At 35.3% G+C, this 24,030-nt stretch overlaps 1 protein-coding gene across 4 annotated transcripts in view; it reads left to right on the plus strand.

Annotated features, from left to right (window-relative positions):
* The window catches only part of LOC111140798 (ring finger protein 145), a 56,312-nt gene that overhangs the window by 27,217 nt on the left and 5,065 nt on the right, over window positions 1–24,030 (plus strand). For all 4 annotated transcript variants that reach the window (XM_022492976.1, XM_022492973.1, XM_022492975.1 and 1 more), the window contains 6 exons: window positions 156–247; window positions 7,190–7,425; window positions 10,347–10,522; window positions 13,789–13,929; window positions 16,873–17,055; window positions 23,816–23,963. In XM_022492976.1, the coding sequence (XP_022348684.1) occupies window positions 156–247; window positions 7,190–7,425; window positions 10,347–10,522; window positions 13,789–13,929; window positions 16,873–17,055; window positions 23,816–23,963 (976 nt within the window). The remainder of the gene's footprint in view (window positions 1–155; window positions 248–7,189; window positions 7,426–10,346; window positions 10,523–13,788; window positions 13,930–16,872; window positions 17,056–23,815; window positions 23,964–24,030) is intronic.

The following is a 24,030-nucleotide window of genomic DNA, read 5'->3' on the forward strand; positions in this document are numbered from 1 at the left end:
TCTTTATACCTAATTTTTTTCTCAGTATACATACGGAGAGAGATGTCATTAACATAATACTATGCTTTTTATAAGAATACTGTGCTTTAGCTGCTTTTCTTTTCCGTATGTGCTTGGAGTGTATCTAAATTATTTTTACCATTTTACTTATTTAGGGACTATGTCAGGAGTGAACTGGAGTCTGCCTATGAAGGACCAATGTATTTAGAACCTCTCTCCATGAATCGGTTTACCACAGCCTTAATAGGTAAGTATTATAAAAGAACTAAAAGTGTAGGTGGGGATCAGCTAGTTTTACTATCTTCTTTATATGCTTAAAATCATACATAGTCTATAGGTGCTTGTATTTTTTAATGATATTTTAACTATTTGGAAGGTTAATAAAGCTAGTTATTACTTTGTGAGATTAAAATTAAATATACAATGTTTTAAAGTTCTTTATTGTTATTGAAAGCCATCACTTTAGTCAAAAATAAATTGCCAGAAACATCAAGAACTTGAGACACAATTGAAATATTTAGGTAGCACAGTGTTAAAAATAGGCATATTGGCTAATAACCCCAAACAGTGTAGATACAGTCCAAAGTGACCCTACCTACTGTGACAATTGCAAAAAAGGAAGTGAGAGAAAACGAATTTTGTGACTCTTAAACTCATCCATAGAGAGGATGATAAAAGGCTGAATATTAGAAAAGGAGGATTTCTGTAGAGAGCTCTTTTCTCTGAAATACCTCCCCAACCGTTCACATGTCAAGAATTCAGCAGTAGACTATTTGGAGAGTCACATGTCTTTTGTGGCTTAGGGGGGATACTGTGAACTGGTGTCTGACCCAGGCCTGTAAAATCTCAAGCTGCACCATCTAAAATTAGCTACATGTAGCTATTGAAATGTGGCTAATCCAAATTAAGATACTCTGTAAGTCTAATACACCCAATTTCTAAGACTTTGTATAAAAAAGGTTGCAAAATGTCTTGTTAATTTTTTAATGTATGTTGAATGTTTATATGATAATATTTGGGGTATATTAGGTTTAATAAAATATATTATTAATTCCACCTGATTTTTGTTGTTGTTGTTCTTGTTTTACTTTTTATAAAATGAGGCTACCAGAAGGTTAAAAATTTAAAATGTGGCTCGTAATATAATTCTAATAAGATATCAGTGCCAACAGTGGGCTGGCTGGCTCTTGAATTTTCTGACTATGGACGTAGTGAAAATGTCTTGTGGAGTTCTCTTGTATCTTCTAATCTATGTGGGCCAAGGGTATTAGTTTCCTGTGAACTAGAAAAGGGCCCCCAAGAGTCCATGGGATTTTTTTAGGTCCTTCTAAGAGTGCCTTTAGAAGAATAAGAAGATTTCAATGGGGATTGAATTTTCAGGAGTTAAGACAAGAACTGAAAACTGAGGGTATATAACAAGCAGTAAGGTTAGGAGAGCCACAGTGATGGGAACAATCTCAGAAGAGCCCACAAAAATGCACAGGAGAAAAGGCAAGGAGTTAAAAAAATTTTTTTAAGTGGGGGCCAGTACGAATGGGGAGTGGTGTGGAGGGGCAGTGGGAGAGAGAATCTTAATCTAAGCAGGCTCCATGACTAGTGCAGAGCCCAGCACAGGGCTCTCGATCTCATGACCCTGAGATCATGACCTGAGTAGAAGTCAGGAGTCAGAGCTTAACTGACTGAGCCACCCAGGCGCCCCAAGGCGATTTTTTTTATGCTCCAGCTTCATGTGCACCCACACCCTATCATTGTAAGAGCATAGGCGAGGAAGAATTTCCTACTTCTCTCTCCTTCTTCCTTCCCTACATACTTCAACCCTGGATAAGTCAGGAAGAGTGGGCAATGGTGCTGTTAGAGAAAGAAGACAAAGCCTGTCATAACCTTCCCACCTCTCTCACAATTGTGGGTTTTCAGTCTTTAGTCCTGTAGGAGGCCTGAGCTGTGGAGTAAAGGAGAAGCCTCAACTTTAAATCAGTTTCAGAGTATTGGCTGTTGTTCAGTTGAGATTATAACCTCAGCTAGATGAGAAAAATTACAGGACTTGCCTTAGGGACAGGGGAACACTAGTCTTCCTTCACAGAGTGGATTTTAAAAGACAATAAGAGGAAAAAAATACTGCTTTATAACTGTATCCTAGGAGTTGGTATATTCAATAGTGGTAACATTCAAGTGTGAAAATACAGCTGACCCTTTAACAACACAGGTTTGAACACGTGGGTCATCCACTTAAAATCCAGTACTATTTAATGTATTTGCTTTTCCTTATGATTTTTTAAAATAATATTTTCTTTTCCTTAGCCTACATTATTGTAAAAGTACAGTATGTATTACATATAAAATACAAAATGTGTATTAATTGACTGTTACTGGTAAGAATTCCAGTCAACAATAGGCTATGTAAGCAGTTAAGTTTTTGGGGAGCCAAAAGTTATGCAGGTGTTTTCAACTGTGCAGCTTGTTGGCCCCCCAACCCTTGAATTGTTTAGATGTCAGCTATATTTCCTAGGTCAGAAAGCTTGTCAAGTATTATTTTTTATTCTGTGATGATGCAATATAGTATAAATTTGAAACATCTCCTTAAATTTTCCTATCAGTGGCTATGATCCTCTGTTTACTCAATTAAGATTCAGTTAATTGGAAATAAAATCCATAAGCAAGTACTTTCTACTCATTTTTTCCATTTCATTAATGAACTTTTAATGAAAAACTGAGTAATATTAATACGCCATCATTTCTTAGAGTTGCGAACTTCTTGGAGCTATTTCTAATAGTGGAATCCTGACATTAAGAGCTTACTTTGTGATTTTGATTTATTTAGAATTGCTGATTGGAATAGGTATATCAACTTAAACAGCTTCCAGTTCTTCTGTTGCTGCAGGAAAGATTTCCACTCCTTCCTTTCACCTAAATAGGAGGAGGAGTGGTCTTTTCTTATAGAGGATCCTAGCCTATGAGTCATATTCTTCTATGAAAGAAGATAAATGAAGCCTGTAACCCCAGAGTTGAGTACTGAATGTGCTGGCATAGACTTAGGGGAATTTTCGGAGTGTAGAGGAAGTTTACATCATGCTGAACAAGGAAATTTAAATATCACAGCTATGAGTACAGTGAGAGAAATAAGATATGCCAGGGTGAAAATTCCTAATCATTCCCAATATTAAAAGCATTTCCTCCAAGTACTTTCTTTTAGAGTTTTTGCTAATTTTTTTAAAAAGATTTTATTTATTTATTTGACAGAGATCACAAGTAGGTGGAGAGGCAGGCAGTGGGGGAGGGGGGAACAGGCTCCCTGCTGAGCAGAGAGTCCAATGTGGGGCTTGATTCCAGGACCCTGAGATCATGACCTGAGCCGAAGGCAGAGGCTTAACCCACTTAGCCACCCAGGCGCCTCGAGTTTTTGCTAATTTTTTAATCAAAGAAATATACTTATTTTTAAAAGCCAAGACCTACCGCAATTTTATGGTGAAAATTGGCTCTCTCCTGCACCACTCCTCTCCACAGTCCTGTATCAGTTCTCCAGAGGCCTTTCTCCTTTCTAAGTCACAATAATATCTTCCCTGCTATTACCTCTTTTGTTCTTCTCTGGAAATTCTGTCAACTGGATAATGTTCCTCCTACATTGACTCCCTAATTTACTTATTATTCTGTTTTCCTTTCTCTCTCTCTCTCTTTTGTTTTACTTTCTGAGGTTTCCCAACTTTATCTTCCATACCTTTTATTGTACCTTTTTTGTTTTATATTTTTAATATTCAGGAACTTGTTTTCATTGAATGCTTCTTTTTACTATGACAGCCTTTTTATTTCTTAGATATATCATTTATCTATTTGAAGCTTTCTTTGATTCCTTGAATTATCCATTTCCCCTGAGATCTTTCTTCTATTTGTTTTGGTCTTTGTGTGTCATGGGATAGTAGTGTTTTCTCAAACCTGGATTTGAAACACCTGGTTATATTAAACAAGGATTTATAAATACTGATGCCTAGGCCTCACTGAGGCTGATTAAAGCATAAGTTTTACTTAAATACCTAGGAGTCCTTGACTGATCATTTGTATTAAAGTAAGTTAAGTTGTTGATTGGAATCTTTAGATTTACCAACTGGCATGTTTCACAGTTGATGTTCAAGTGGAATTGGCTGGTTTTGAGTATTTGTATGTGTTTTTGCTTGGACTTGATCATCTTCCCCGAAAAGGAACCTCCCCTTGTAGGGGAGGCTGTTGTTAGTGACTAGAATGTGTGACAATAAACAAGGCAGCAGTGCTTGGATATCTAGAGAGATCTTATCTCTCAGGGTACAGGCTTTTGTGTTAATCCCCTCTTTTCATATGGGCATCTCACTTCTGCTTTGGTGTCCAGGAACCTGTTCTTGGTTCTCTTCAAGGTGTAGGCTTTGGTCTTCCTTCTAGGGTGTGGGAAAGAGTAGTGGCTGGTGAAGTTAATTGCCTGCTACCTCTTCATTCTCTGTCCTTTAAAATGTTCTCATAATTCAATTGATGGCCTTTCCTCTGCTTTTTGTTTTTGTTTGTTTTTAGTAATATGGGTTTTCCTCCTTTTATGCTTTTATGGCTATTTTTCACATTATTTAAATATCAGCTCTTTAAAGGCTAAGATTAATACTTTGTAGAAGAAAATACCACATGTTACAACATGGTAGATTTTTTAATAAATGTTCAGCTTTGTGTAAAAATGGATGCCATTTTTGTATTCTTTTTTTTTTTTTTTTAAAGATTTTATTTATTTGACAGAGATCACAGGTAGGCAGAGAGGCAGGCAGAGTGAGAGGGGGGAGGCAGGCTCGCTGCTGAGCAGAGAGCCTGATGTGGGGCTCGATCCCAGGACCCCGGGATCATGACCTGAGCCGAAGGCAGAGGCTTTAACCCGCTGAGCCACCCAGGCGCCCCCATTTTTGTATTCTTTTAATAGTAATATAGACTGAACACAAAACTAAAATCTCAGAGCATTGTTTTGCTTTTCATTGGCAAGAAGGAAGAGAAATTGACTCAATGATTCTCAAGTTAATCTGGCAGATAACAGGTTCAGGAATTTTCAGGAAGTTCTAAAGGGATCTATGGAGGTTTGTCTAGTCAGTGAAATGGAACAGTGTGGTATTGGCATCAGAGTAGATCACTGAAAAGAATAACAAGGGGGAATCTGGGTGGCTCAGGTGGTTGAGTATCCGACTTTGGCTTAGGTCATGATCACAGGGTCCTAGGATCAAGCCCCATGATCCTAGGATCAAGCCTGATGCCAGGCTCAATCCCATGACCCCAAGATCACAACCTGAGCCAAAATCAAGAATTGGATGCTTAACCAACTGAGCCACCCAGGCACCCCTCAAATGTATTAGTTTTTAAATTAAAGAATACTGAAAGAAAATGTAGGTGATTATTTGTATAATCTTAAGTAGGGGGACCCAAGCGATTTAACCATGACACCAAAGGTAGAAACCATCAAAGAAAAGATTGATAAGTTTGACCATTTATAGTAAGATATCCTATACTATAGCAGAAAAAAAGTATTAAAATATTCAAATGGACACATTGGGAAAATATATAGTCATAAGACAAAGGAAATTAGTATCTTGATCAGAGAATTCCAGAAGCCTACATTTCTCTAGTAAAAATGGCCAAAGAATGTGAAAAAGTATTTCACCAAATAATTGCAAATAATTTTTTATACTTATTTGTAATTGGCAATCAGCAAATGCAAATTTTAAAATGCTTAGGAAATATTCCTTGCCCTACCCTTCCTTAAATTATTTTTACTGCTGACAAGTCGTTGGGAAAACGGGCACTGTGTACAACTGGGTGTTTTGTTCTGTAGGGCAGTCTGATAGTGTATGTGTCAAAAGCCTGAAATAGTTCTTTGACTCAGTAATTTCACTTTTAGGAATTTAGTCTAAGAAGATATTGGGAAATGTGCTCCAAATAGTTTATACAAGGATGTCATACATGTATAGGCTTATTCATAACAAAACATTTTATAATTATGAACTATTTGAAAACAGACATATGTTAGTACTGTGTCATATGGATTTAGTGTAATGAACCATACAACTAAAAACAACCATGTATATATACTTTCTGGTATAGAGAGAGACATACATACATTATATGTATTACCTGAAAAAAACTGATTGTAAAATCGTATGTACACTGTAATCTCCTAGAAAACATTTGTGTATGTTCACATGCATAGAATAAATCTGAAAAGGGTAACGGTATGAATAACTGATTTTTAAAAAATATTTATTTATTTGAGAGAGAGAGCAAGCAAACTTACATGAGCAGGAGGGGCAGGTGGTGAGGGAGAGCCAATTTCAAGCCAGCTCTGCACTGAGCGTGGAGCCAGATGCCGGAACTCGATCTCACAACCCTGAGATCGTGACCTGATCTGAAACCAAGAGTCAGACACTCAGCCACCTCTGCCACCCAGGTGCCCCCAAATACCTAATTTTTATCAAGCATACCTAGGTTTCAGATACAATGCTAAGGCTCTCTATGCAGTGCTTCGTTTAATGAACCAAAGGTATTAACAAGCTATTTTTGTGTGATAGGATTATAAGAGATTGAAAATTTTTCCTGTTTTTATTTCTCTGTATTTTCTAACTCTTCTATAATGATCATACATAATCCTCTGGGAAGAATTTGTTGCTTGAATTTTTTAGTGTTGACTTTCACTATTGAGTCATTTAGAAAGAGGGCTTGCATAGTCCTGTAAAAGCAATTAAAGCTTGAAAATCTCAGAATGAGTTTTGTTGGAGGGTGATCTTAGAGAAGTAACTGTATCTCTGGAATTTTACACTATCACCTATAGACCAGGACAGTTAAATATTGAGGACCCTTGTAAAAAGAGCTGTATATAAACAGTAGTAACTGAATAACTATAATATTTAGTTAGATGTTAAAAAAGCCTTTTTCTATATTATATATGTCATCCAAAATGTGGTGAAGACCAGTGGATATTTGTGCTGCTTTTTTCATAACAGTACTTAGCTAGGGAGTTGGTGCTCAAAAGTGACAGAACATGTGAACATGTAATTTTGGTCAGGTGAGGTAAAAATTTGATTTAAGTTATTAACTAAGAGATCTTAATTAGACTTCTTCAACAGCTGTGTCATCATTTTCTTAGCAGTGTCTTTTGTTTTTATTTTGTGGATACCAAATCTTAAATATGTTCTCTCCATTTTAGGTCAGTTGGTGGTGTGTACTTTATGCTCCTGCGTCATGAAAACGAAGCAGATTTGGCTCTTTTCAGCTCACATGCTTCCCCTGCTAGCACGACTCTGCCTTGTCCCTCTGGAGACAATTGTTATCATCAACAAATTTGCTATGATTTTTACTGGATTGGAAGTTCTCTACTTTCTTGGGTCTAATCTTTTAGTACCTTATAACCTTGCTAAGTCTGCATACAGAGAATTGGTTCAGGTAAGACTGACAACCACAGACAGCTAGATAAAATTCTACATAAAAATTAGTTCTATTAAAGATTTAGTTCATTTCACAGTGGTGGTCATGGTAACGTTCTGTTAGATAGTTTCTAAGTAGCAACTGTTTTCAACCTAATTAAGAGCATCTGCGATTATGAAGAAGTGTTCTGCAGAGAGGCAGTGAAGTAAAGTGAATTTGTGGAAGCAGAGTGTCTGGGTTTTTACTCTGGCTCAACTATTTACTAGCTGTGTAGCCTGGGGATGACGGGTAGTCACTTAAGTTGGCTTATTCAGTAAAATGGAACTAATAGTAAGAGTCCTACTTAACTTGTAGGGCTGCTGTGAGATTTAAATGAGTTCAGTGCAGCAGACAGTATTCAATCTGTGTTAACCATTATAATGAAGATGAAAATAATACAGAATTGAAAACCTAGAGGTAAAAATCTTTGTTTTTCTTCTGATTAAAGTCCTACTGTGATTACAGGTTTTTTTCCTTGTATTTGCCAGTTTATGTAAACTGAGAAGTTAAGTAGTTCTGGGCTATCATGTGATGGATTTTATCTAGATACACTGATTTTGCCAACAGGATATGCATCTGCCTTTCCTACTTTTTTAGCCTTTGCTCTAAAACAGATTATTCCCAGATAGAAACAATAGATAAGTATTTCTATTTGACTTGATGATAAGTATAAGTATGTAAAATAGATATTAAAGCTGACATTGATATAAAAAGAGTGCTAAAATGGACATTCTTTTCTACATTTTGACTGTGTGTATATGACCTTAAAGTACAGGAGGCTTTCAGATTGATAAACTGAAACTACTGAGTGAAGTGGGTTTTTTTGTTGTTGTGCTCCAGGGCAGATTTCCCAGAAAAATTTCCCTGAACTCTTGGCTTTAGGCTGATTCTGCCTTCTTTGTTCATCTTATGTAATGATTAACTTGAGCAATTTTCTTGAAAGTAGGTCTTTCAGAGAAGAGGAAGTTATTTTCATACTCAATGAAGAGCTTTTTCATGAGGAATGGTTATAGTTGTATTCAGAGTAAGAATGACTAAAATATGTATTTTTTCTTTGAAATCAATCTACCCTAGTTTGTGGGAAACAAGACAATCAGTAATCATTAATTGTATACTGTTTATTTAATCACCATAAGGACAGAGCCCTCATTTCTCAATGTCCTGTTTACCTTTAAGATTCATGCATCAGTAGATGTCGTAGTTGAAGATAAATTCTAGGTTATGAAATCCACAACCTGGAAAGGGTTGGATAGGTAAGGAATGGAAACTATCAGGCTTTTTAGTCATCTTTTCCTTGAATGGAAAGGAGAAAAAGTGCCCTCTACCTCTCAATGATCAATTTGCTGCTAATAATAATTTTGCAACTAGTTGGACAACTTGCTTTTTCTTTAAATATTTTCTAGTAGGGAAAAAATAGAAGTTAATCTTGACTGGATTTTAGAGAAAGCATTTGATTTATAGATCAAAAATTTAAATTTGGAATAACCTGCAGGTCATTGCATTTTAACTAATAAAAAGATCTAGATCTACCTAGAAATAGGTGTTAATTAGAAATCAGAAAAACCTGAAGTCCATGTATTTTAATTTAAGATAGTTGTATTTTTTTTAAAGGTTTATTTATTTTTTTGACAGATTGAGAGAGAGATCACAAGTAGGTAGAGAAGCAGGCAGAGAGAGGGTGAAGAAGGCTCCCCGCTGAACAGAGAGCCCAAGGCAGGGCTCGATCCCAGGACCCTGAGACTGTGACCTGAGCCGAAGGCAGAGGCTTAACCCACTGAGCCACCCAGGCTCAGATAGTTGTATTTTATTGAAACATTGTGATATCCTGTTGAGAGTTCTGGCAAGATGATTTGGCTGTGTAGGTTAGAGTTTGTAGCCTGCCTTGCAGAACTCTGTTGTGTTACCAGGGTCTGGTCCCTGGCATAGTAACTCTAGAAACTTGGTTACATGTATGCTCTCAGGCTTAATCAGATTATGAGAATTAATTCCTCCTAATTAATTGCATAAGAGATTGTTTTACAAACTGGAAAGCTAATTTACTGATTAGTAGATTAATAAACTTTTTTTTAGTTGTACCTTATTTCCTGGTGTTAATGCACTAAGCAAATCAAATAAATTGAGAAGTGTTGGGGCACCTGGGTGGCTCAGTGGGTTAAAGCCTCTGCCTTCGGCTCGGGTCATGGTCCTGGGGTCCTGGGATCGATCGAGCCCCATGTCGGGCTCTCTGCTCAGCGGGGAGCCTGCTTCCTCCTCTCTCTCTCTGCCTGCCTCTCTGCCTACTTGTGGTCTCTGTCTGTCAAGTAAATAAATAAAATCTTAAAAAAAAAAAATAAAAAAAAATTGAGAAGTGTTTGATAAATACACAGGAGTAACAAGAGGAATTGATCTGTCTGGGGGAAAAGACTTGCTAACTATCTCCAGTAGATTAAACTCCAATGTTTATTCTGTCTTCTGTTGATCTGTTTCTCCCCTGTGACATTTCTTGAATACACCCAGAAAAATTCTTCCTTTTACATTGCCCCTTTTTCTAACCATTCACACACTATTGCTTCATTTATGGTAGTCTGGATCATTTTGATTTAGAGATGAGTAAGTTTACAAAGTCTACTCAGCCTATCCTTGATGTAGTTTTACTCTGAAAGTAACTTTACTCTGAACTGTAAGGGCAGCTTATGGTTGTCATTTGATGCGTGTGTGCAAGTGTTAATAAGGATGCAAAATCAGTGAATTTTAGAGAATCTACTAACTGTACAGAGCTAACTTTAAAGGAATTTAATTGCAACAATCTCACAGTGAAAGAAAAGCAATTTAACTTCTCTTTAAGTATTTAAACTCTTTTGTGTTTAAAAATGTTTATTGAAGTGATAGAAGATATTTTCTTATCTCATTTTCTTATTCAGGTAGTAGAGGTATATGGCCTTCTAGCATTGGGAATGTCCCTGTGGAATCAGCTTGTAGTTCCTGTACTTTTCATGGTTTTCTGGCTCGTCTTATTTGCTCTTCAGATTTACTCCTATTTCAGTACTCGAGATCAACCTGCATCACGGGAGAGGCTTCTTTTCCTTTTCCTGACAAGGTAATTAATGGGAACGTGTGATACTGTACATAACCTTAGGAAGAGAAGACTTTGATCTAGGAATAGCTAGTTTTGCAAATTTCTAGTTACATTAGAGTGTACTCTATTTAATTAAGATAGGATTTTCACTTGGTGGATGCCTAGGTCTGGCAGTGCATGCAGGTGCTAAGGTAATAATGGTATAGATGGCTTTAGCAAATGATTTGTGGAAAGGTATATAGCAAATTTTAAAAATATTTTTCTAATTTCAAGTTAAATTATTGGATGGGTAAATAAAGCATATGTTGCTAAAAATAATTGTCAATTATGGAGTGCTTAATATGTGCCAGCCACACTCCTAAACACTTTTCTTCACACATAATCTTGACCACAACCCTGAGAGATAAGTGCCTTTGTTATCATTTACCATTTTCATAGCTGAAGAGACTGTACAGAGAGTACTTTGCCCCAGGTGTCAGAACCCATCTGAGTTCATACCCTATGACTTAATCTTGCAGCTAATGCTCTGTTGTTTTTAATGTTTTGCGTCATTCAATATAGTCAAATAATTGGAGAAGTAAGTATATCATAATGCTTTGCTGTTTGCCCCAAAGGAATTCCAAGACTTGGTTTTTAAGATTTAGTTTAAAAAAAAAAACATAGCCTTAAGTCATTGGAGTCCTTTTTTTTACTGAAGTATCTTAGTTGGGAACTATATCCACATTTGTCATTTTTCCACTCTTTGAGTTTGAATCTCAAGCCCTCAGACTCCAACACATGGCTGTCTATCTTCATTCCCTGGCACATACAGGCAAGAATGAAACTCTGTCCTTCAGGAGAGTACAAAAGTACAAAAGCAGACAAACGTGTTGAGTTTTAGTTAATAGAGCTATTGTTTCTCAGCCAACCACATGGTGGAGCACTATGCAGTAAGGGGCGTAGGAAGAATGTTACACAGTGTTAAATATCAATAAAAATGTCGTAGGGCAGTACCTATTTCAGTAAATAAGCAGAATAAACTTATTGGCACTGAGGCAGATTTTGTACTTTCTAAAAATAATACTTTTAGTTGATAAGTAGCTTATGTAAGCATGCAATAAATTGATACCCAATACATTTTAATACCCAGTTCATTATTCATGAAGTTTCACTGCTGTTGTTTTTTAATGTAAATAATATGGAAGTTTTGTGAGGAATTTTTAAATGATCCAAAAAGTAATTCAGTTTAAAGAGAGAAATAGAATCCTTTGGTTAGGATAATAACCCAGTGTGGAATTGGGATTGGTCATGTTTTAAACCAGATTATTAGCCATTAAAAAGCACAGTCAGATCAAGTGTAGCATAGTGTGTAATAGGCTTCACAAATCAGTAAGCCTATGAATGAATTTGGACTTATTTACAAAGTTTGAAAGTAATACTGAGATTTTTAGATGAGGTTTAGGTGTCTTTTCAAAATGATTTTTCTCTCTATTCCTTTTTATACATAGGCTAGATTACCCCTTCTCAAAATAGGAAGTTTAAATTTGGTTTTTAACAGAGAAGTTCCCTTATGGTTCTTCTGTTAATTTCCATTCCTGTAAGCGTCGTTCATTGTCCCTGATGCTCCTTCCAGGTTACATTGGTGTGTTGCCTTGCCAAAGAACAACTTATTTACCAAAGGAAGATCGCAAGTTTATCAGCACACCCTGACTAAACAAACTGACTAAAAAGCACATGTAAACAAAGGGCTTGTTTTTGTAGCCAGAAAATAGAAACTAAAATCAATAAAACATCTCACTAAAGAGAGAGAAGAAGAAAAGTTTTATCAAGTTTTCCCAATTCTTTTACTTCCCCCAAATTATATTGAAACCTTTTGCTTTCTTAAGTATGTTCTCTTTTGAAAAATATCCTCCTGAAAATGTAATTAAATCATACGGTTTGGTTGTAAAAGATTTCTCCAAATACGGAGACAAGAATAGAGAAATAGTATGGAACATCAGTAAAATTTTCAGACTTCCAGTGAGAATGAAGTAAAATTTTTAGTATATTTTTATTTATGATTATCACTTTTTAGTTACTAGACAATTTGTTTAAACATCCTGTATAGGGATTTCTCTGAGAAGAGGTCACATCTTGGGAAATTAGATTTGTAAGAATGCCATACAGTCATTCTTTTAGCTATCAACCACCATAATTTATAGATATTTTGACTCCTAAAAGAAAATAAGACATTTTTTTCTCATCGTAATGTACATTGGTCTTTGGAAAAGTAGATGTTTTCATTTAAGAACTTACTTATAAGGCAATTAATTGTGTAGGAAATAATTATGTAGCAGAAGCACAGAGCTACATAGTAAAAGATAGGTATTGATTTGCCTGAATGAATTCCTCATTGCCTGAATGAAGTTCTTAACTGAAATTCTGAAACTTATTTAAACATTTGTTAAATGCTGTATAAATGCTAAATCCAAATTATTAGTACATAATACTACATATGTTTGTAAAATACTTAATAAGTTAGTATCTAAAATGTTCAGTGAAAGTATTGAATGTATTGCCATAAAGTCTGAAAGTATTTACAAGCTTTAGGTAGTGTAAGGTCTTCCAATTCTTCTTGTAAGTGGTATTCATAGCAAACTTTTATGTTAAAAATTGATATTAAAATTATTTTTAAATGGTCTTAGGCTATATTCTTGGATATGCTTTTGAAATAACGCAAAAAAGAATGCAATTATGTAAACCTAAATTAAATTAAAATTTAAAGTATCAATAATATGGAAAATACTGTTACACTGAGAGGAGTTAGGAGCTGCAAAGTCAGTATGGGCCTTCCCTGATAGCAATTTGGTCAAATAAGGAGTTTTGACTATTATATTAGCACAAATTGTTCACAGTCTGAATAATTTGAATAGCCAGCATTTTTCAGAAGGAGCTATGGGCATTATACGAGTCTTTTTTGAATATTATCAGCATGGTAATTATATGTTTCTTAGGGTTTGAAGAAAATTTAAGCCATTACTGCTTTTGAAAGAGATGATAAATAAAAATAGATAAGACTTTGTTTCAGCTATGGTGCTATGTACGGAATATTTGCCAGAGATATTTAAAAAAAAAGTAGGTTAGGATAATAGAAGAATGAATTTAAATTATTAATGGAATGGTTAGGTGATTTTTACCTCAAATTTTGGTGTGGGGTGTTTTAATTGAAGAGGATCAGATCAAGGTTGGTGGTTTTGAAGGCTTAAGATGATTTTATTTCAAATGGAAAATTTTTATCTGTCAGTATTTCCCCACCCCCCTTTTTCTAGCATTGCTGAATGCTGCAGCACTCCTTATTCGCTCTTGGGTTTGGTCTTCACGGTTTCCTTCGTTGCCTTGGGCGTCCTGACGCTCTGCAAGTTTTACTTGCAGGGTTATCGAGCTTTCATGAATGATCCTGCCATGAATCGGTAAGTTCTTGACTATGGATATCTCTAGACATTAAATATTATATAGAACTTGAAGAAATAGTGATGAATTTCAGAGGAAATAGAATTTTGAAAAATTTTTTTTTTCTTGAATGGTTGCAACTGTTTGGATTTAAAATACTTTGAAATATTAACTGAATTTCCATTTGTAAAAGATGGATTTTTACTGTATGTACATAACAGTATATCTTGGACACGTTCCTAGATTTAAGAGATTTTTGGGGGGGCGGTTGGGGAGTAAGGGGCAGAGGGAGAGAGAGAATCCTAAGCAGGCTCCACACTCAGTGCAGAGCCTGACATGAGAGGCTCAATCTCACAACCTGAGATCATGAGTCATGAGCTGAAATCAACTGACTTAACTGACTGAGCCACCCAGGTACCTTGAAAGATTTTTTGATCGCCTGCTTTTTCCCATTGAAGTTTAAGTATAGCCCTGTTAAAATCAAATTTCTATATTTGATACTTGAAAAAATTTTTTGTGTGTGGACATAATTTTGATACTGATTGAAGTTTCAAGGGATACATTAATGAGAATGTAGAATGGTTAATCTAGTTATTAAATCACTAAGATCAGATATTGGGAAACCCTATTTCTAGAACTTATCACAATTTCTGTTAATATAGGAATTTTTAATGGTTTCATTTATATAAATTTATATAAACTCTTAAAATTTTAAGTCTTTATGGAATGTTTAAGAATTAGTAGATGGGGGTACCTGGGTGGCTCAGTAGGTTAAGCCTCTGCCTTTGGCTCAGTCATGATCTCAGGGTCCTGGGATTGAGCCCCGCATCGGGCTCTCTGCTTGTCAGGGAGCCTGCTTCCTCCTCTCTCTCTCTCTGCCTGCCTCTCTGCCTACTTGTGATCTCTCTCTCAAATAAATAAATAAAATCTTTAAAAAAAAGGAAAAAGAATTAGTAGATGGTGAGTACCTTGTAAATTGGAGGAAACATTTTTTTTTGGTGTACATTATTTTTTTTATGACAGAAGAGAAAAAAAACCTAAGCTTTATAATCTTCCTGCTAGTCCCAGCTAACACCTTTATAATGGCAAAAGAGGGAGAAGGGCAGGAAAGAAAAATAATTCATGTATAAGCTCATAAAATTCACACCATTCAGAAAATATGAAATGGGAAGTGACAACTCTTTTTCCCCCTGCTTGCCATTTCCTCTCCCTAAAGGTAACAGCTTATAATGGTTATTTTTAAATTTCTTATGGGGAAAAGTATGCATATATATTTTTGCTACTCTTGTTGTTTTTGTTTCATTTCCACATACTATACACAGTTTGGCCTCTTAGTTTTTCACTTAAATATGTTTTGGATTTTTTTTATATCAACACAAAGACATCCTCATTCTTTCTGATAAAGTCATAGTATTTCAAAATACAAATGTATTTCTTTTTTTTAACCCTTAATTAGGAAACTTTCAAATTAACAAAGTTGAGAGAATAGTAAAGTGAACCTCCATATACCTGTGACCCATCTCCAGTAATAACAGCCAGTTTTCTGTCATGCATGCCCCTATCTACTGCACTTACTTTGTCCCCTCCATAATCCCCAGCTGCCCTTGGTGCAGATCCCAGATATAGTATCATTTTAGCCATAAATATTTCAATCTCATTTGAAAAAGCATAACTATAATAGCACATTCATTCCCAGTAAGAGAAGAATTCCTCGACATCAGATTCCCAGTTGTGTTCATATTTCCCCCTTTTTTTTTTTTTAACATTTTGTTTGGTCAACTTCAGATCTAAATAAGGGCCATGTTGCAGTTGGTTAATATTTTTTAAGCCTCTTTTAATATTTAGGTCCCTGTTGTGTGTGTACTTTTTCCGTTTCATTTTATTTGTTGAAGACACCAGATTGTCCTGTTTAGTTTTTCAGAGTTTGGATTTTGCCAATTGTATTCTTGTGATACCACATAACATGTTCTGTTATTCACTATATTTTCTCTTACATTTAAATTTTTTGTAGTACACCCATAGGGTAAATTATTACCAGTAAGATTATTGAATTGAAGGGTATATACATTTTTAAATTTATTAGCGAGGTTTTCTCCAAAAAGGTTTTATCTCAATATTAGCCTCCCCATTTTTTTCTCACAATTCCTTGTTGGTGGTTGGGTCACCAAACTTTGATATATTTGCTCATTTGTGGTTTTGAAAAACTGGACTTAGCCTTAGTTTGTTTATTTGTGAGAGTTCTTTGTAAATCAAGTCATTAAGATAAAAAAAGATCTCAGGATTTTGTACATATTTTCCATATGGAAACTGAATTTCAAAAAAGTTTATAGTCTGCTTGAAGAGACCTTTCTACTCCAAGACTATGAAGACGTTCACCTATGATTTTATTTTTTATAATCAAGATATAGCTTATACAAATATGTATAATTCAGTGAATATCTACAAATGGGAGAGTATCTGGCTCATTATCAAAGCCTGGTTAGAACACTTTTATTTATCTTAGAAGTTGCTTTTTAGGGGTGCCTGGGTGGCTCAGTGGGTTAAAGCCTCTGCCTTCAGCTCAGGTCATGATCTCAGGGTCCTGGGATCGAGCCCCACATCTGGGCTCTCTGCTCAGCAGGGAGCCTCCTTCCCTTCCTCTCTCTCTGCCTGTCTCCCTGCCTACCTCTGATCTCTGTCAAATAAATAAATAAAATCTTTAAAAAAAAAAAATTGCTTTTTATCTCCTCATTGTATGCTCAAATAATAGCTGTTAACGTTTTGCATGCATAAAATGGTGTATTATGACTATGTATTACTATTATATCGGTATTCTATAAAAGTTAATATTCTGATGAGGTTTGTTGTCTAAGTCAGACCACATCACAAATATGTAACAACAATGTAAGTCTTTGAATTATTTTTTCTTGGAATGAAATGAGGTTCTGACTGATTGCTTTTCTGAAAACATATGCTTTTTCTAGGGGCATGACAGAAGGAGTTACGCTGTTAATCCTGGCAGTGCAGACTGGTCTGATAGAACTACAGGTTGTTCACCGAGCGTTCCTGCTCAGTATTATCCTTTTCATTGTCGTAGCTTCTATTCTGCAGTCTATGTTAGAGATTGCAGATCCTATTGTTTTGGCGCTGGGAGCATCTAGAGACAAGTAAGAAACTTCCTAAAAGAAATTTTTATATTATTCTTTATATGAGTTTGTTGTCTGAAGATTTAGATAATGTTTAGAGACAGAAAATGAATGAATAATTGGTATTAGCTTAAGGTGACAAGTTTACCTTTTTATTTTCTCTATGCGTTTTGACTTTTCTGTTTTTTTCTCTCAAGAGTCTTACAGTTAGAAATCACATCAAAGGCCAATTACAAGTCAATTTTTTCTTCAGAGAAATTTAATGCTTTTTATATTTGTTCAGTTTTAAAATGAAGAATGGAGAGGATCAAATTTAGTCCAGGAAATATAGTAAATAATAGATTTTCTGTGTAATGCTAAAGCAGAGAAAGCATTGAGAGAACAGAGAAAATCATTTGAAGGAGAGAGAAATAAAGGCTCTTGGGCAGTCATAAAGATAGGCATTTATGGAATAACGGCCTCATCGGATGGCCTTTAGACAGTTTTAACTTACTGAGGTTTTAAATGGGGATTCTTGACACCTTATGGGACCAGGCGAAATTAATAGCTGCATTCATGTTCATGCCATATTACAGAAGTTCTCTTAAGGAATAAAAGTCATTATTTAGGTGCGCCTTGGTGGCTCAGTGGGTTAAGCCTCTGCCTTCGGCTCATGTCATGATCTCAAGGTACTGGGATCTAGTACTGCATTGGGCTCTCTGCTTGGCGGGGAGCCTGCTTCCCCTTCTCTCTCTGCCTGCCTCTCTGCCTACTTGTGATGTCTTTCTCTCTGTGTCAAGTAAATAAATCTTTAAAAAAAAAAAAAAAGTCATTATTTAGCTCTCTAAGATAGAATTAGGCTTACTGTAGCTTCTACAGGGGCATTCTGTAACAAATTACTAAAAATTCAGCACCGCTGTTTCTTTCCAGCATTTGTTGGTATTCCATTCTGCTGAGTTTTGAAATACCTGAATTTATTGCTTCTTCAGTAATGTTTTATGAGTAAGGGAACAGGCGATCTTTTGGGAGGTAAATTTTTGACAGCAGATTTTTCAAAACATTTCAAATTAACATTTTAATTACAGTTCATCAGATTTGTCTTTTTATCCCCATATCCCACATTGCTGAACATTCTGAAATTTTTCTCAAATGGTGGCTGCAAGAATCCGTTTAATTTCAGTAAGCTCAGAGCTCTTGATTTGTTTCAGATAACCATTTTAATTATAGTTATTTGAAGTTTGGTTTTGAGGTTTACGGTATCTCAATAGAAGCATTTCATTGTTGAACTCAGCTGTGAGCTCGGTTAAGTAGCCATTTAAATGGGTTGTTTTGACCTAAGTACAACACTATTTTGTCATTTCTGGCAGTATCATTTAGTAGTATTACTTATACAAATTAATTTAGCATATACTGATAAGACTAATATAATACTATAGAAAATATTAGAAAAGAGAAATACATACATAGTTCCACTACCATAAGAACCAGTAAGTAAATCGAGTTCTGATTTCCACCAGGATGTTGAAGTAGCTGCATTACTGGCTTTTTCCTTCAAGGTCAAATGGAGAGGAAGTTTAGAAAGGGAGAAGCCCTGTGTGGGTGGGCGGTAGTTATTTTGCATTCATGTCAGTGGTGTTGGTGTGGGCTGCAACATTAGCCTAAGCCAGAGTGGCTCTTGGCTATGAAAGCATGAAAAAGGGTTGAATTGTTAGGGTTAGGTTCTTCTCTCTACCATTGCCCGCGGTAAATAAGAGAGTACTATCAACAGCTATATGCCGGTACTTTTTTAAAACAAGTGAAATGGAAGAGTATGAGAAAAATGTAACTTACTAGAACTGACTAAAGAATTTAAAAACTTGGATAGTTCTGAGCTGTTAAAGAAGTGGAAGTAAATGGCAAACATCTCAACCCAGATGGTATTATAAGCAAGTTCCAAACTTTGAAGGAACAGATTATCCCTATTTGAAATACACCCTTCCAGACAATAAGAAGAATACTCTTAACTCATTCTTTGAGGCTAGTATAATCCCTGTTTTGAAATCAGACGACTTGAGAAAGATGAAGTTTTATTTCACTCGTAGTAGGAGGTACTATGCAAATTTTTAGGATTAGCTGGAGTATAGACGGCTTGAGCATTGGAGCAGAGAGCCCCCAAACAGACCCATATATGTTGGACTTTGATATATGACAGGGGAGGCATGTCCAATGAGTAGGACAGGTGGTACTCTTCCATAATGTTGCTGGAAAAAAATGGTTTCTATTTGGAAACGGATGGAATAGGTTCCTATCTCACACCATTAAACAAAGAATCAGCCCTGGAATGTTAGAAACCTAAAATGTCAAAAACAAAAAAATAAATCTCACATAGGCTAATATATTACAGACTTTCAAGTAGGAAACAGTTTCTTAAACTGACTGCTGTGGAAGAGTGAGACTAAGTATTAAGAAGGGCCATGGTTATGAAAGGGAAGAGTTATAAATCTAACGATTACAATTAATAACTTTTTAGACCTAAAGTTAACTTCACAAACTGGGAGAAGATATTCATAGTATTTGCACTTGCCCAAGAATTGGTATCAATATACAAACAGCTCAAATGAGCAAGAGAAATGGATGAAATACATTTTTATCTTTAGGTTTTTAGTGAAAGAGGAGACACCTGAAAATGAAGAAAGGTTCAGTGTCATGTAAATCAAGACCACGCTGAGGTGCTGTTTTAAACCTATGGGATTGGCAAGGAATAAAGGAAGGAAGGAAGAAGGGAGAGAGAAAGAAAAGTCAGCTGATTAACTAGAGTGGAAGAAAGTCTAGATGGCACAGTATCCCTGGTTTCTGGTGGGAGTATCAAGTGGCATAATCACTTTGTAAATAGTGTGGCCATTCTCTCCTCCTACATACATACTCAAGACATTCTTGCACATGTTCAGTAAGGACATACAGAAGAATGTTCAGAGCACAATTCACAGTAGCAAAAATCCAGGAACAAGCCAAATGACAATCAGACAGGAAAGTGGGTGAGTAAATGTGATAATAGTCACTGTGGAATGTTAGAAATACAGTGACACAGAAAACAATATGCATAAGTCATAGCATTATAAAGTTAAAAAATAAATCCCAAAAGTTGACAGTGTAGAATGTTAATTTTTATGTTAAAAATTTAAAATATACCCTTTAGGAATACGTACAAATTAATAAACAAGACTATAAAAAGGAAAGCAAGCGAGAGAGTAAAGAACACAGATTCAAGTTAATGCTTTCAATGGGTACAGGGAGGCAGGATGTGGAATAGGCAGGCCTGCTATATGGTTAATTGTCCAGGCCCTCACTTTTGTATGGAGAGACGGGTTCGTGAAAGCTTGTTACAATATTTAAGATAGCTAATTAGATTAGCTCAGTAGAAAGAGGGACACCCACAGACCAATGATGACAATGCATCCTGAATCAAGGATTATGACTAATTCAGAGTACTAGGGATTGAGAAAGGAAATGAAAAGTATCTTAATTCTCAAATTAGAGAAATAATTAAGAGATAATATTGATAGTTCATAATAACACTGCTTCTATCATTTAAGAAATAATTATTAGAGGGAAAAATGCTTCAATGTCTTTGGAATAGCTTGGACTAGATGTAATTTCCAGTGTTTAACCTAAAAAGGTGTCTCAGTTTTAGCCATAGAGATAATTGTTGCCTTTATCTGTAAATTTTATTCAGTTTTTAACAAGGAATTTTAGGATAATGGTCTACTTACTCAAATTACATAGTAGATTTTCAAATGACAAACGTTTTTAAAAAAATGGATTGGGTGAATGTAAAACTTTTTTTATTTTATAGTGCTTATTAATGGGATAAGATTTCTTTTTTTTTTTTTTTTTTTTTAATTTATTTGACAGACAGATCACAAATAGGCAGAGAGGCAGGCAGAGAGAGACAGGAGGAGGCAGGCTCCCTGCTGAGCAGAGAGCCCGATGCGGGACTCGATCCCAGGACCCTGAGATCATGACCCGAGCCGAAGGCAGAGGCCTCAACCACTGAGCCACCCAGGCGCCCAGCTGATTTCAATGTTTTCTGCTATTCATTTTATATTTAATTTTAAATTAGATTTTAATATTAGATTTTAATAGAATTTTAACTGCTTAAATAAGGATATAAATATATCTGTGTATATAATATACACACCTGTGTGTGTGTGTATTTGTGTATATTCACACTTATGCCAAAATTAGACATAAATTATAACTCTTGGGATAATGGTGTTCATGCTTCTCTGTGTAATTAAAAATACACATTGTGTCTATATGTAAATATATTCCTATTTTATATAAATGGATCATAGCTTAATTTTTGAAAAATATGTTTAAAGCTTTAAGGCAAATTAGCCTGTTAAAGAAAATGATTTATAATTTAACATCTAATAAAGTATAACTACTGTTACAGTAACTCCTGCCTGCCTGCCTTTCTTTAATAAAATAAAATAGAACTTTTTATGTTTTGGATCTCAGAGCAGAACTACCGGCAAGTTTATGTTTGTCCCATAACTTTGGAAGGTAGAAAATGTTTGCAAGAAAAGGTGTAAAAGAGTTCCAAAGTACCTAGCTTTAATTTTTACCATAATAATAATTCTTCTCTGAATTACTAATTATAGAAAGTCCCATACAGTCTAGCATTTAACTTTGTGTGTGGTTCTTTTCCTTATGCCACTTTTTAAAAAAATCTCCTTCAGACTGCATAGATTTGAGATCATATATAATGATATTTAATTAAAACATTAATTTTTTTGCAGCCATGAACTCTTTAACAATTTGGTTGAAATCTACATTTTCTCAATGATTAAATGAATAAATGTTCATGTTTTATAGGAAGTCAGTAATAATTTTAAGTCTTTGTTACTCAGTTTACATAGATTGTAATTGAGTTTTGTGTTTTGAGAGAGAGGAAATCTGTTTTGGGTTCACAGTGATTTCTTTCTAGATTTGTGATCACTGTGTTAAAAAATTACCCTACCTTTGGCTTTTATTTACCCAGGAAATGGAAATATCTATTACCTTTTTTTAAAATACTTTGTGGCAGCCCTCTGTCTTCATAAAGTAACTATAAGTAAACTTAAAGGGGGTGGAATTCTCCTTTTTTCTGTTGTATGGAAAGCTTTTTCAAATTTCTGCTTAAGGCACTTGTTAGGGAAGGGTTTTGTTTGTGTATCTTTTAAAACTTGGTATACAATCTGTCTTAAATTGCACTGTATTTAAGGAATGATTTATTAGAATATTTTGATGTGTGAAGAGGTACACAAAAGAAAAAATTATGTTCCTCCTTCTTTTGCCATAACGGGGGCTTCTTCTGTATTTGTATTCCACCGTTGACAAGTGGGGTTCAGGTGGAATCAGAAACTGAAATCTAAGTCTGAGAAGTCTCTTGATTTGTTGGGTGTCTTAAAAGCATAAAGTCTTATTGTATGTAAAAAGTATATGTATAATATATTAAGACACACACTAAGCTGTATATAAAGTATATATATACATTAAGCTATGTATATGAAGTTATATTTTACTTACATATATAGTACTCCCCTTGATATAACCATGATCACTTTTGTCCTGCTTATATCATAGGGCTTTGCATTTGGGTGGATAGATAGGTAGGTTTAAAAAAAAAAAAAAAAAGTAGTAATAGATGGCAGTAGATGGAAAATAATTTGAAAAATATCAAGCAGAAATAAATTTTCAACTTTTATTTGCCCCTTCAAACAAGTTGAGCTTAAAAGCTGAACTATGTGAGGAAGGAGTTATTGTTCTTTTTTTAAAGGAGTGTAAATTTGGGTGATAAGACATTTTTATGTGTATGTACATATGTATTATTTAGATAATAACTATTTAGATAATAAAGTATAAATAAAAATATTTAGGCATACAACATATAAATATCTATATCATTGAAATAAGACTACAGTTTTAGTGTATGATTGCTGGTACCAGTGTTAAAAATTCTGAGAGGATCAGTGATTCCTGGAGAAGGGATTCATGTTACCTGATTTGTTCAGCTTGAGCTAGCTTTAAGGGGTTTAGAACAAGAGAGAGTGGGACAGAGGCATTTCTAGTGGGATGTAAGAGTGCTTGTGTTTTTCTGGGAGTACAGTTAATTAACCATCTTTGTTTATAGTGAGGAATAGGGATTGACAAGTTTGGACCAAAAAAATGGGAGTTGAGGGTTCAGATGTGAGGCTAGGAAGTTTAGAGAAGGCATTGACGATATTAATGCTAGTCGAGCTTTAGGAAGATTAATCAGGCAGGCAGTATCCAGGATAGATTGGAACTAGGGGAGGAAGACCAACTAGTAGGTCCTAAAACACAGTGGTTCATAGTTTTCCCACCCCCAGCCCTGACAGATGTGAGGATTAATAGAGCTGTTGGAGAACCATTCCTCTTAGTAATACTGTGCTTACAGTAGCAGAGATTTCCATCACAGTGCAACAGGTGGGAGGAAGATGTCTCATGACTTGAGATCATACATTATTGTGAAGGGTTAATGCTCCAAAAGCCTGAAATCACTTTGAAATTTGTAGGAATGAAAATGGAACTGATGCTTGGGAATTTTGACTGAGTAGAGAGAAAAGGTGACTCAGGTGGCTTTGAAATACCAGGCCTATGACCCTTGTCCTAAAACCTAGTATATAGTGACTGGCAAGGAGAAGGATGCTTAGTAAAGCATTTGGGAAATGTCAGCATGGCCCAAGACCTGTCAGTTGCTAACATGATTGTTGTGGTCCTGGGTGACAGGTTCTTTAAAGGACTGTTTTTGTTTCTCTAGGAGTTTATGGAAACACTTCCGTGCCGTGAGCCTTTGTTTATTTTTGCTAGTGTTCCCTGCTTACATGGCTTACATGATTTGCCAGTTTTTCCACATGGATTTTTGGCTGCTTATCATTATTTCTAGCAGCATTCTCACCTCTCTTCAGGTAAGCCTAGGAATAATTAACTTTATATAATAATTGAATTTTCTTATTTTTCCTTCCAGAAAAGGAA

The sequence above is a fragment of the Enhydra lutris genome, unplaced genomic scaffold (assembly GCF_002288905.1).
Source record: "Enhydra lutris kenyoni isolate GAN:26980312 unplaced genomic scaffold, ASM228890v2 scaffoldscaffold5, whole genome shotgun sequence".
NCBI classification, from domain to species: domain Eukaryota; kingdom Metazoa; phylum Chordata; class Mammalia; order Carnivora; family Mustelidae; genus Enhydra; species Enhydra lutris.